General features: G+C 40.9%; 1 protein-coding gene across 1 annotated transcript in view; it reads left to right on the plus strand.

Moving 5' to 3' along the window:
- The window catches only part of npr2 (natriuretic peptide receptor 2), a 49,307-nt gene that overhangs the window by 18,834 nt on the left and 17,855 nt on the right, over positions 1-12,618 (plus strand). Inside the window, exon 8 of the mRNA XM_059546198.1 lies at positions 10,187-10,307. Coding sequence (XP_059402181.1) covers positions 10,187-10,307 — 121 coding nt within the window. The remainder of the gene's footprint in view (positions 1-10,186; positions 10,308-12,618) is intronic.

Genomic DNA, 12,618 nt, shown 5'->3' on the forward strand with positions numbered 1-12,618 from the left:
ACCAAGTGTTCCCAGAGCGGTGCCATGAGGAGCACAGAGCATTCATTCTCCCTGATTCACTTGATCACCTGTGGTAACAGTGCAACCGGGGGAAACGCATAAAGCCATTCATGGGCCAGTGCGTCTTTCCCTTTTGCGAAAAATGCTGGGCAGTGCATGTTCTCTGGTGACGCAAAGATATCAATTTCTGCTCTGCCAAAGGTGTCCCATAGTAACTGGAGGGCAGGGACCATTCCCCCGGGGGAACATTGTCTATAGACAGCATGTCTGCACCCACATTCTGACATCCTGGCACGTGCGCTGCTCTCAGTCAAGTCAAGTCACCTTTATTTATATAGTGCTTTAAACAAAATACATTGCATCAAAGCAACTGAACAACATTCTTTAGGAAAACAGTGTTTCAAAATGACAGCTCAGCGAGTGCAGGTTGTGCTGCGACCACACGAGGAGGCGTTCTGCCAGAGTGTGGAGGCTCCGTGATCTGAGACCGCCCTGATGGTTTATGTAAGATATGCTGTCTGTATGGACTAAGACATTGTGGCCTTTTAAGAAGGGGAGGAAATGTCCCAAAGCATTCTTGACCACTTTTATCTCCAGACATAAATGTGTAAGCATCCTACCTGGGCTGCCCACAGTGCGCATGTAAAGCAAGCCCAGTTGGAGCACTGCCGAGGTCGAAGCCATAAGACCCAGTATCTTCTGAAAATTCTTGAGAGGAAAAATGCTGCCGGCCCTAAAAACCTCTGCTGAGCATTGTATTCGCAGCGCGTGCTCTGACGTCAGTCGCACTGTCATTGATAGAGTCCAAATCTGTCCCCAGAAAAGAAATTTTCTGGCTGGGAGACAGTGAGCTCTTGGTCCAGTTGATTTGGAGACCCAAATCCTTTAGGTGGCTGAGTACTTAAGCTTTGTGCGCTATCAGCTCTGCTTCTGACTGCGCTAGAATTAGCCAGTCGTTCACCAGTCAGTGTACTGATAGCTCTGACCCTCGAAGGCGAATCGCAAGGAAGGCCTGTGATGGGGCGTTATTTGAATCTGAAAATAGGCATCTTTCAGATCCACTGAGATAAACCAGTCTCTCGGGTGTATTTGCGTGAGAATCTGTCTGGTCGTGAGCATTTTGAATGACCTCTGCATGAGGGCTTTGTTCAAACGCCTGAGATCTAGGATTGGTCTGAGACCGCCATCCGTCTTTGGAATGAGGAAATATCTGCTGTAGACACCTGCATCTCTCTGGATCAGTGGGACGGTTTCTATAACACCTTTTCTCAGCAGTTTCGCAATCTTGGCACAAAGTAGATGTGCTACTTCTTCTTTCACCATGGTTTTGGCCCTGGCTCCAAACCGCGGGGGTCTGCGAGCGAACTGCAGTGAATAGCCTCGTTTTATAGTGTTCTTTACCCAATCTGACACGCCCGGGATCATTTCCCATGCTTTTATGCTGAACGCTAGGGGAAGAATGGTATCTAGGCTCTGTTACGCGTTACGCTGTCTGTGACGGCTCGAAGAGCGCGAGCGCTGCTGAAACTCTCGGTGCTGTGAAGCTGGCAGCGGAGGTGGTGGTGGCGCTGTGTTTCTGTTGGGCGGCTGTTTTTTGGAGCGGCCCATTGTGGAACTAGAACATTTTGATATGAAGTGCTTCATGGCCTGTGAGGTTTTCTGCACTTCAGAGTACCTCTCCACGAAGCCCTTGACTTCCGGGCCGAAGAGACTGGCTGTAGACACAGGCGCGTCGAGGAAGGTGGCTCTGTCAGACTCTTTCATGTCAGACAAAGTCAGCCACAAGTGTCTCTCAGTCACGGTGAGGAAAGCCATACTCCTGCCGATAGCCTGAGCAGCGGACTTGGTGGCTTGTAGAGCTAAGTCCGTATCGCTTCTGAGGTCCGTAAAGCTCTCAGGATTCGGGCCCACCTCATCCATTTTACGGTTTGAGACGGTTGGCCTGATGCACTTGTAGCACAGCCATGGCATGAGGCGCTGACATGGCTTGACCAGCAGCAGTGTAAGAGGGACCAATCAGAGCCGAAGTTGTCCTGCAGGCTTTCAAGGGGCAGCAAGGACTTTGACCGTAATTCAGCAGAAGACAGACACAGATGAGTTGCTACCGGTTCCTCGACGGCAGGAATGGAAAGGTGGCCTTTGTCTTTCGAGCCTTCCACATGGAAGAGTGTCAACGAGACAGTAGGCCGTAGCCTAGCAGAAAATGGCACCTTCCAGCTTTTAGTTTAGCTCCTCGTGGAGTTCCGGTTGGAAGGGAGCGGGCCTCGTGTGAGGCGTCCAGCGTCACCCGGGCAGGAAACAGCCATCCAGTCTGCTTGGCGTGGGTTCCTCAGACAGAGACCAATCGAGGCCGAGGTCCTCGATGGCCTGGGTGAGAAGGCGGAGAAGCTCCGTGTCGAAGATAGACCGCACACCGCTCAACTCTTGTGTGGAAGGGGCGGGGTCCGGGTTGGAGCCTGAGCATCCTTTGCTCTCAGAGGCTAGAAGAGAGCAGCTGTCCTCTTCTGCATGGTCCCCGTCAGACTCAAGATGCACGGCGGGGGGCTGGCTGGCCACCATCGAAGATGGGGACTCAGAGAGTGATGCACACGGGGAGTTAGCCGGCATGCGATCGCTCTTAGGGATGTCCTCCGGCATTCTCTGTGAATGGCGCTTTTTATGGCACGGCCCAGAAGAGAGAAGTGGAGGGGCGGGGTCCATGTCAAAGGAGGCTAGACAAGCCCGAAGGGTCAACATAGCCATGACATCGCCTTTGTAAAGCGTGTGGTCTGTGTGGTTTCTTCCCAGGCAGGAAACGCACAGGATGTGACGTCCCCGTCGCTGAGGGAGGCTCTGCATGAGCCGCACTTGGAAAAGAGAGGCATTTGAAACAACGCCTCAGCTCTTTTAGAATGGCGTGTGTCGCAGGGCGAACACACACAATGCAAATACAATATAGAGAAAGGATATAGGTGCCAGATAGCACAGCAGGAACGATGCCTGAAGCGACGAAAGGAGGCCGGCTTCTGTCTGTGAGGCAGATGGCTCGTCCTGCTGAGAAGGCTTGTTGACGGCACAGGCTTCTCTGGAGAACATCGATGTGATGTGAACACTTCGCTGAAGAGATGAAAAATCAAAGAATAATCTATCTGAACTCAGCTTATATAGACATAAGCCACGCCCATTTTGGCGTGACGTGACGTGCACGGGCGCCCGCACCCTCATTGGTGCTTACGTCACAAGCAGTCCCTCGATAGGTTACAGCAGTACGAGAGTACTCTCGTAAGAGAACTAATCGAAATCATTCTGATATGATTAAGCTTTGTAGTGAGAACAATTTCATCGTTATGCTGCTTAGTCTTGAATTGTCCACTTGATTTTCTAGATGTTAAACTTACATTAATTCATTTGGTAGATTATTTTATCAGAAGTAATACAAATTGAGTGCATTTTTTAGGGAATCAAATTCATGACACTCCTACCATGTTTTACCAAGAATGTATTGGTGTATTTACCAAGAGTGGGGTGGTGATGGTGCAGTGGATAAGACAAATGCACTTGGTGTGAGAGACCCAGGTTCGACCCGGGTTCGAATCCACTGTGAGACGCCAATGTGTCCATGAGCAAGACATTTAACCCCTAGTTGCTCCAGAGGCGTGCGACCTCTGACATATATAGTAATCGTAAGTCGCTTTGGATAAAAGCGTCAGCTAAATGAATAAATGTAAATGTATTGTTGATTATTAATGAAACACTGTTTAATATTGATGCTACTGTACAGTAGTTACTGTTGGCAAGAGTGTTGATATAACTAAACGTAACATTTAGCAAAACAACACCTTGCTGTGCAAATAAGTGGAACCATTGATAGTTTTTTATGTGGAAATCATGACCAAATAGGACTTTTGTAGAGTCCCGTAACTAATATGACATATTGCTTTAGCCTGAAAACATACTTTGATGTAACATATTAGTTCTATTAATTACTGCGATTAATTATTTTAGGCAGATATTAACCACAGGGTGCTTCAGTCTAAATATTTTATATACAGTATAAAAATGAAAACTTTTATATCTCAGAAAAGAAATATTATAAAATTTTAAGATAAATTTAATTTATTAAATTTTAAGATATAGACACAAAGTATGTAAAACTACAATTGTAAAGGATAAACTCACAAGCAAAGCTTCTCTGGGGTTTTACACAAAGGAATGGAAACAGATACAAGGACAATGTAATCTCCCTGCTACATAGATCTGAAAATGGCTGCTGTGCTAGTGGACTTTGTGTGATGAAGCATAACAAAGGCCCTGTCCCAAATGGCACACTTCACGTGCATTTTCTGACTTAAGGACTTAAAATGGCCACCGCGTGTGTGTGTCCATTAAGTCCACGACACTGTAGTGTGTTCCATTTGTCATTTTAGCTTATAGAAGGGTTCTTGGGAGCGCCCCCTTTGTGCCCTCGATGCACACTTCTGCTGAGCCCACACTGTGGCGAACTCTGCAGCAGACTTCTAACTGATAGTCAAAACACCATTACGTCTCAAAAGTGTGGACTCAAGAGGAAGACCGAGAGGGTGTGATCAGGATAGGGATAGGGCCAAAGATTTTTCTAAGTGGTGGAGGAATTTTAACCAAAGAATGTTACAGACATTCCATGAAGACCCTAAAGAATCATACCAACTTGTGGAAAATGAGCATCCAATCTCCCCTTTAAGAAAATCTTAGCAGGACCACTCTTAGTGAGTTTCAGTTTTAGCTTTCTGACTTTGCAATTTGAGTCACAGATAGCTTTGGTGACAATAGTCATTGACCATTCATTCTATTTCATCTGATCATCTTTCAAAATGACCAGGTCTCTTTGATATTGGGTTTGTTGTCTAGCCATTTCTGACGAGGCTGGAGCGATGCAAGGTATTCTTGTCTCCACCTTTCCCAAAATATGCTGGCAAGATGCTGTGCTCTTTTCCACTGTTTCCAATATAGTTCAGTGCCCTCAAAGGGTTCTGGGCCCGGGTGCATAAAACACTTTTAGTGTAATTTAATTACCATTTTCCTAAGGATAACATAAGGGTTTGAAAATGTCACCTTAAGTGTTACAGAAAAATCTACTACAAGTCATGATCGGCAGCTTTATATGTTAAACAGATTTTAATTTATGCATTTATTCACATATAAACAATGATCAACTTACATACGGCTCATAATTAGCTCAAACGTGAGTGTTTCACACTAGAGAGCAAATGTTTATTCCATAATATTTTATTCCTGTATTCTCCTACATATTATCTTGAGATAAACTCACGATGCAATAGTCTGGTCATTCTCTTTCAATTTTCTTTTTTGTTTTTCTTATTCATGTAATATTGTTTTCTGTGAAAACTTACACCGCTATTTGCATTAACAAATAATGTGACCATGGCAACATTCGATGTTTTTAATAGCAAAACCTGGGTCACTTTCGTGAAATACTTAACAGTTTCCCTTTGCTAGGGGAAGTGTTTAAGGGATTATATGCAACACCCTTAAGTCATTCCCTTAGGTAAGGAAATCACGCCTTAAGTCTCATTCTTAAGGGAAAAACTAAAGGTGCTTTGTGCAACCGGGCACTGGGGTACACACATTTTGGCTGAGGATCATTGATCGATTGAGGAGAAGGAAATGGATATGAGAGGTCTTGCACTGATAATGGCACACACTTCAGCCATTAGAATGGACAGCATTTCGGGAGTCAGATGCGTGCAGCTGATCGGAGGAAGCAGGAAGTCAAAAATTCACCTTGAAAGTCCAATCATACTCACCCATGTTCCTGGGTTATTCAAGATCCTTTGCAACCTTCTTCACTGAGGTCATTTTTCACACTTAAATCTTCGGTAGAGACCACAAGCATATTCAGCTCTTTGCATGCTCCTGTGAAATTAGTTCCACAGCCTTTGATAAGCCTTCAAAGGCGAAGAAGTGGCAAAGTGCATTAATGAAACTTGATGTGTCCATTGACGTGTCCAAAAATGTCCCGGGATTGATCACGGGATGGAGACCTAGTAACAATGCCGGGATCAGTATTGTTCCAGAGCGTTGTTCAGTTCAGTTCCAGTTCCAAAGCATGGGATCAATGCTGTAAGGAGTGTGCTGTAGTGATGATGCAAGTTATCGTACGACTCTTTTACTTGGTGTTTTAAATGTAGATCAACATTCACAACGAAAAAATGTGTGCAAACTGGAATGAAGAAGAGATCAGGGAGCTCATCATTATCTGCACTGAAGCTGAGCTTGCTCTCTAGCTTACTGGAACGGTACGTGTCACATTACCTGACACATACCGATGTCATGTGTCTTTACGGGATCTTTACCAGATTCCAGGAAACCACTTGCAATGTGAATTAACCCAAATGAACTGATCCCGGGACACATTATCAGTGTATTTTCCAGAATCTATGTGTGAAAGGGGCTCAGTTCTTTAGAGTCCATCTTCCAGGAATGGGTTTAGCCTCTAAATAAAACTCTGCTTGGAAATGACTTTTTCATTTTCTAGACAAGCAATTTCTTCTTTCGAATCCTCCCTTTGTTAAATGTGAGCCAAAATCATCACAATTAAAAGAACCAAAGACTTAAACTTCAGTCTGTGCGCATTGAATTTATTTAATACACAAGTTTTAAAAGCTATGGTTCTTAAAGATTTCCAAGATGTACATATTTAGAAGCAGAACCAAGGCCAGGATCAGGGGTTAAGCAGGTTCTGATGTGTGCTCACACTTCCATGTCTGTATCTGGATAGATAAAACTGTAGGGAGCTTCTTTCACAGTGGTGGGTGCTGGATGCTGCAGAATTGACGGACCAGCGAGCCAGTTGATTTTAGTTAGGCAGCATGCAGGAACTGGTCTACTAGCAACATCTGCAGGGTTTTGTGAGATTAGAATGTATTGCCACTGCTTATTCTAAATTAAAGAGGCTATTTTTTATCTTTTGAAGACCGAGGTGAAGACCATAAACTATTGGTAACTCCACAGACATCTGTGCATTTAGAGATATTTGAACAGGACCATAAACTATTAGTATATCAACAGGTTTGCAATTTCTTTCTCCCCTTTAGTCACTCTTTTTTAGTGTCCATGGATAATATGCTCATTCAAAAACTTTTTTTCGTTCCTCAATAATCTTAGCTCTAAATGCTTTGCAATGTTTGAAGGGATGTTTTGTGTGTGTGTGTGTGTGTGTGTGTGTGTGTGTGTGTGTGTGTGAATGAAGCATTGTCTATTGATATCAGGCTTACCGTTTTGTTAATTCATAATCGGTAGATCTTTTTTGGTGGGTAGAGATGAAGCTTTTCAGTGGCCCCTTTTACTGAGATTTCTGTCTTTACAGGAGCATTGCGCATGTAGACCTCCCTACATATATTTTTGTGAAAAAAATTGGAATGGAGCTGAAGCTTGTATTGGGACCCTTGGATCATCCACTACTCTTGGAGGTTAGGAGGAAATTTGTTGACAATAGGTGCCACACCCCACACTGTGTCCTGGAAAGAGAACCCAGTTAAGTAGCCTCCAAACTTTGCTGACTCCACCTCATAGAGCATGGCTAGTGGCAGCCATGGTGGGCAGTGCAGGTAGGATCATGAACTATTCGTGATCATTGGAGTCAGGCCCTGCTTTAATGGGAGGGTGACGGTGAAAACTTGATCCATATAGACTGTCCACATAGTCCTTTGCACGCTTTTCGGTAATCTCACGTGGAAACGCTGTGAGGTCAATCACCATTAATTTCTCCTGACTCAGTCTCTGCACTAGCCACTTCCAGAATCTCAGCCACTGCTGCTGCAACCTCCTTTATATGCTGTAGCGATAACAGTCAAGATTCCAGTTTAGCCTTTTCTAGCAGTTGACTGTGTGAGACATTCGATGTGGTCAACTGTTGCCCCTCAGCTTTCTCTTTAACATCTATCTTGAGCCAGTTAATCAGGTGGAATAACTGATAATAACTGTTCTTCTTGAAATGCTGTTTTTTGCCTGTTGTGATAATACTTTTTTTAATGTTTTTTTTTCACTGTCATCTGCATGCGTGATCGTTAAATATATCTTAAATATAAATACACAAAATACAATAACTCATTATTCAGTGTTTACTGTACATGAAACATCGTTAAATTACAGTAGTTGGTATGGGATCAAATGGTGATCTTTTGAATGTCCGTATAATGCAGGTGGAATGCGCATCTTGTCAGTAAAGCCGGTTCTGTGATTAGTAGTAAATCTCCATCATGTGCTTTCAGATGGCTGACAAGCTATGCAATATCATCCATAATTGAATGTGATTCATCTGCGATTATGAACGCGATATTGCATAGCTTGTCAGTGAACTATGGCTCCGTGTATTAAATGCAGCTCCATCCGAAAGCACGTGATGGAGATTTACTACTAATCACAGAACCAGCTTTACTGAAGAGATACGCATGACAATCACATGCGATTTATCGTACAGCCCTACAATAAAATAAAATAAAATTAATGCATTTAGCAGACGCTTTTATCCAAAGCAACTTACAGTGCATTCAGTCTAACATTTTTTACCTAACATGTGTTCCCTGGGAATCGAACCCACAACCTTATGCTGGTAACGCAATGCTCTACCACTTGAGCCACAGGAACACAATACTAATAAAAAATAATAAACACAATAACACTTGTCCATCCATACATCCATACTTTTGGATCTTGACTGCTCTTGGTCCTCATATACTATCCCAAAAACAGAAAAAGTGTGCTTATTCTAAAACAAAGTCATACACATTTTTAGCATATGTGCGATATTGGTAAAAAAAAAGCTTAAATGTGAAAATTTAATATTCGTAAAAGCAACACACCCTAACCACTCAAATATGAAACACTTTATTGTGTGGTTATTGTATAGTTTGAATTGTATGATTTATTCAGAATATTTCTATTGCTGTGCTGTAAAATCAACTATTTCTTGCCACTCATCCAAACAGTTTCCAATCTACGACGTTCCCTGAATTGACGCTTCATTGAATTTCAGCATTTTAGAACAAGGATTTTCCCTTTGGCAAACAGCGGAGTATAAATTTGTGAACCTGGCTCTTAAATATAAAGATCCTACCAAGTTTACTTTCCACCTCTCTGCCTCCAAAATCTGGTCTACAAAACAAATAAAGGTTCTTGTTTTGGGGCTTACAAGGGTGGCTCTTAAATCGAGTAAAGCCCTGTTGAAATGCAGACGCTGCAGTACTTACACTCTGCCATCTGGAAGTGTTTTACACCTTTTAGATTGTAGTGGAATGTGTGGGGGTTGCTTTATTTTCTTGTACTTTATTTTAAGTGCTCTGAAACTTAATGACGATTCTCTTCATTGATTCCTACTTTCGCAACACTTAGACCACATCCATGAAACATTCAGAGATTGATTTGTAATAAAAAAAGCTAATCTTTACTGTGAATAGAAGCTGTTGAGAAATAGCAGGTCCTCAGAGAGCTCCTCCAGATGTGTTGATTCGCTTGGAAGTTTCCCCATGTATTTATCCACATGGCTGGCTGAACTGCTTGGTTTACTTGCATTTAAAAATAATATGCTGGAAAGGGCACGACATCAGTGACCCTAAGATTGGCTCACATTGTATCGCTCACATTGCAAAAATTGTTTCCACCTTAGTTTTATCTTACACAGACTTTTAGTGTAAGGGTTATTTAAACTAATTGTGCAAAATGAAATGGTATTTCCAAAACATTTTCATGGTGCTTGCAAATGCACATATCACTCTAACTATACTTTTTCAACTCAAAATGCTTTCAACTCAAAGCATTAAACTTCTGCCTGTCACTCATCCTGCAATGTTTATGATATACAAACAAGATCCAAAATCTCAAATCCAGCAGCTTATAATGACACACACACATAAACACACAAACCCCATTGATATTAAGGGAAGTATTCAAACCACATCTAGAGACCATAATATCAGACAGACCTTAGAGTGGGATCTTTTAACATGAGACACAACCATTAAGCATAAACGACCATCAAGAACACTGTAGCAACCAACTAGCAATGCCTTAGCAACCACTCTTAAGACTTTGGTGACCACATAACACAGTGGAAAATGTAAAAATCTAGTTCAGCATCTAATGTTGCTGAAACATGTTTTTGTATTTGCACTGGTTATTCATTGCTTTAAACCGATCTGCTCTTTTCTAGGAAACTGAAGTTGGAGAAGGAGTTAGCTGGGATGCTTTGGAGGATACGGTGGGAGGAACTGCAGTTTGAAAGTCCCAACAAATATCATAAACGGGCAGGCAGCCGTCTCACTCTTTCCCAGGTACAAGTGCTCTCTGGTATTCTCGTGGATCAAGCTGCATAAAACTGATATGTTTTCCAGTTGGCCATCTCTAAACCAGATATAAAATTCATTTTAAATGTGCAAGGATTAAATTTAAAATATACAAAAGACAAAATGTCTTTGAGTTTCTGTTTTTGTATAAACAACGTCAAATAAAGAGGTTTCCTCCTGTTTCAGCCCTTGTCCATATGGTTTTAATTTATCTCATAAAAATGCCTTTTTGGACTTGGCTGTTATTCCTGGCACTGTTTTGCCATGTCCATTTAAAACGCCATTCCTTGGGAATTACAATGATGGCTTAGTCAGTCAGTTGGTTGCAAAAGGTAGCTTGATTTAGTTCATCTGAATTCTCTTTATCTTTGAAATAAAGAATAAACAAATTCATAACAAGCTCACAGGTTTTGTTCCTATTTATATTCAAATCCCAAAACAAAATGTGTTCAATACACTGCAATTTTTCAATGAATTTAGATAAATGGAATAAACGAGACAGAAATGAACAGAAATCAGAAATTATCAAAATCTTTATAATGTATATATGTTATACACATTCTTGACACATTTCACATTCTTCAGGTTTAAAGTAGCAGACTCATATTAAACAATTATTCAAATGAGCTCCAGAAGGACTGCCTGGTCTCCTATTCAAAACACATTATGTATCATGATCTGCTGTGAATTATTAGCAGACTTTTCCTAGTTAACACAGATACATGCACACACAAACATTTACATGTACAGTGGTTGTCATTAGGTTCTTTTGGCCTCATACTTGGAACATGCGTTTTGAAGGCCAATGCATTTTCCAGGCCACCTTATACAGTATTACACATTTTGGAATCCATTCCAGTTTGTTCCACATCATTGGACTGAATGTATGATTCAGTCTACTCCCTTGATGTTATTTAAATGAGGCTTTAAATGTTTTTCTTCTCATTGTACAATAATTTCTAACTCTTAATTTTTTTTTTTACTCTGTATATTAATAAGTGCCACTGTGACTCAGTTAAGCTTTGGGAGTCTTTGGAGTCTTTGGAAAAAAAACATTTGGTGTGAAGCATTAAAATGCACCTTCAGATATCTTTCTTGTATTTTTAGTCAACTAAAAGTATATTAGACTTCAGAAATACCACTTTGAATTATTTGTATTTTTTTTTTATCAAACCTGGAAGTAAAATGTAAATTTAAATTAAGTTTTGTTGTAAAATGACAATTTTTTTTATCAAAATGTTAAATGTATAACTATTTTTAGATAGTCATAGATAGCCATAGATAGATAATCAAATTTGTGATAATCAAAGGGTGACACTGACCATGTGAGCAGTATGCAAAAATAGGTATTTGTTAAATTTAACAATGAAATTTTAGCAAAATGAAACTTTTCACATTTTTCAAATGCTATGCTGATAATATAATTTGCAATCAAAAATATTTAACTAAATCTAAATAACTTTTGGACCCAACTATAAATGTTTTCTTTTTTCATGTGCACAATGATAATATTGCATTCTAGTATATTGCATTCTAGAGTCCTATAGCACTCTTCAAGAAAAGTCAGAGCAGACAGTATTTTCTGAGGAGGCTCAAGTCTTTTAACGTCTGCAATACCATGCTACGGATGTTTTATGAGTCTGTGGTGTCTAGTGTAATTTTCTATTCCCGGGTCTGTTGGTTGAATTAGTATGAAGGTGGTGGACAGAAATAAACTGGACAAATTAATTAGGAGGGCTGCCTCTTTACTTGGCATGGAGCTGGACGAAGTTCATGTTGTGGCTGAGAGAAGGATGTTGTCAAAACTTAATTTAATCCTGGACAATCATTCTCACCCACTACACAGTGTGCTGGTCGATCAGAGGAGCACATTCAGCCAGAGACTGATCACTGCCAAGTGTTCTACTGAGCGCTTCAGAAGATCCTTTATACCTGTGGCCGTTAGGGTGTATAACTCCTCTCTATAAGTGCTGGGACATTTATGAGTAATGCATGTGCAATGCATGTTCAGTTTTTCTTGTGCAATGCAAATTAAAATGTATGTGCAATAAGCGATTTTCATGTGCAATACAATTTGTTATTATTATGATTATTGCTTACTTATTAATAATAGATTAGTGTGCAATATATACTGTATAACTATTGTACTTAATTATCATTATCACACTGGACTTATTATACACAACATTTCTCATTCTATTGCACCTAATTAATTTTACATTTGATCTAAACTACCATTTTTATTGGTATAGTCTTATATTATTATTTGTATGTCTTATTAATTTTTCATTTATTGATG

Source organism: Carassius carassius, chromosome 4 (assembly GCF_963082965.1).
Source record: "Carassius carassius chromosome 4, fCarCar2.1, whole genome shotgun sequence".
Lineage (NCBI taxonomy): Eukaryota > Metazoa > Chordata > Actinopteri > Cypriniformes > Cyprinidae > Carassius > Carassius carassius.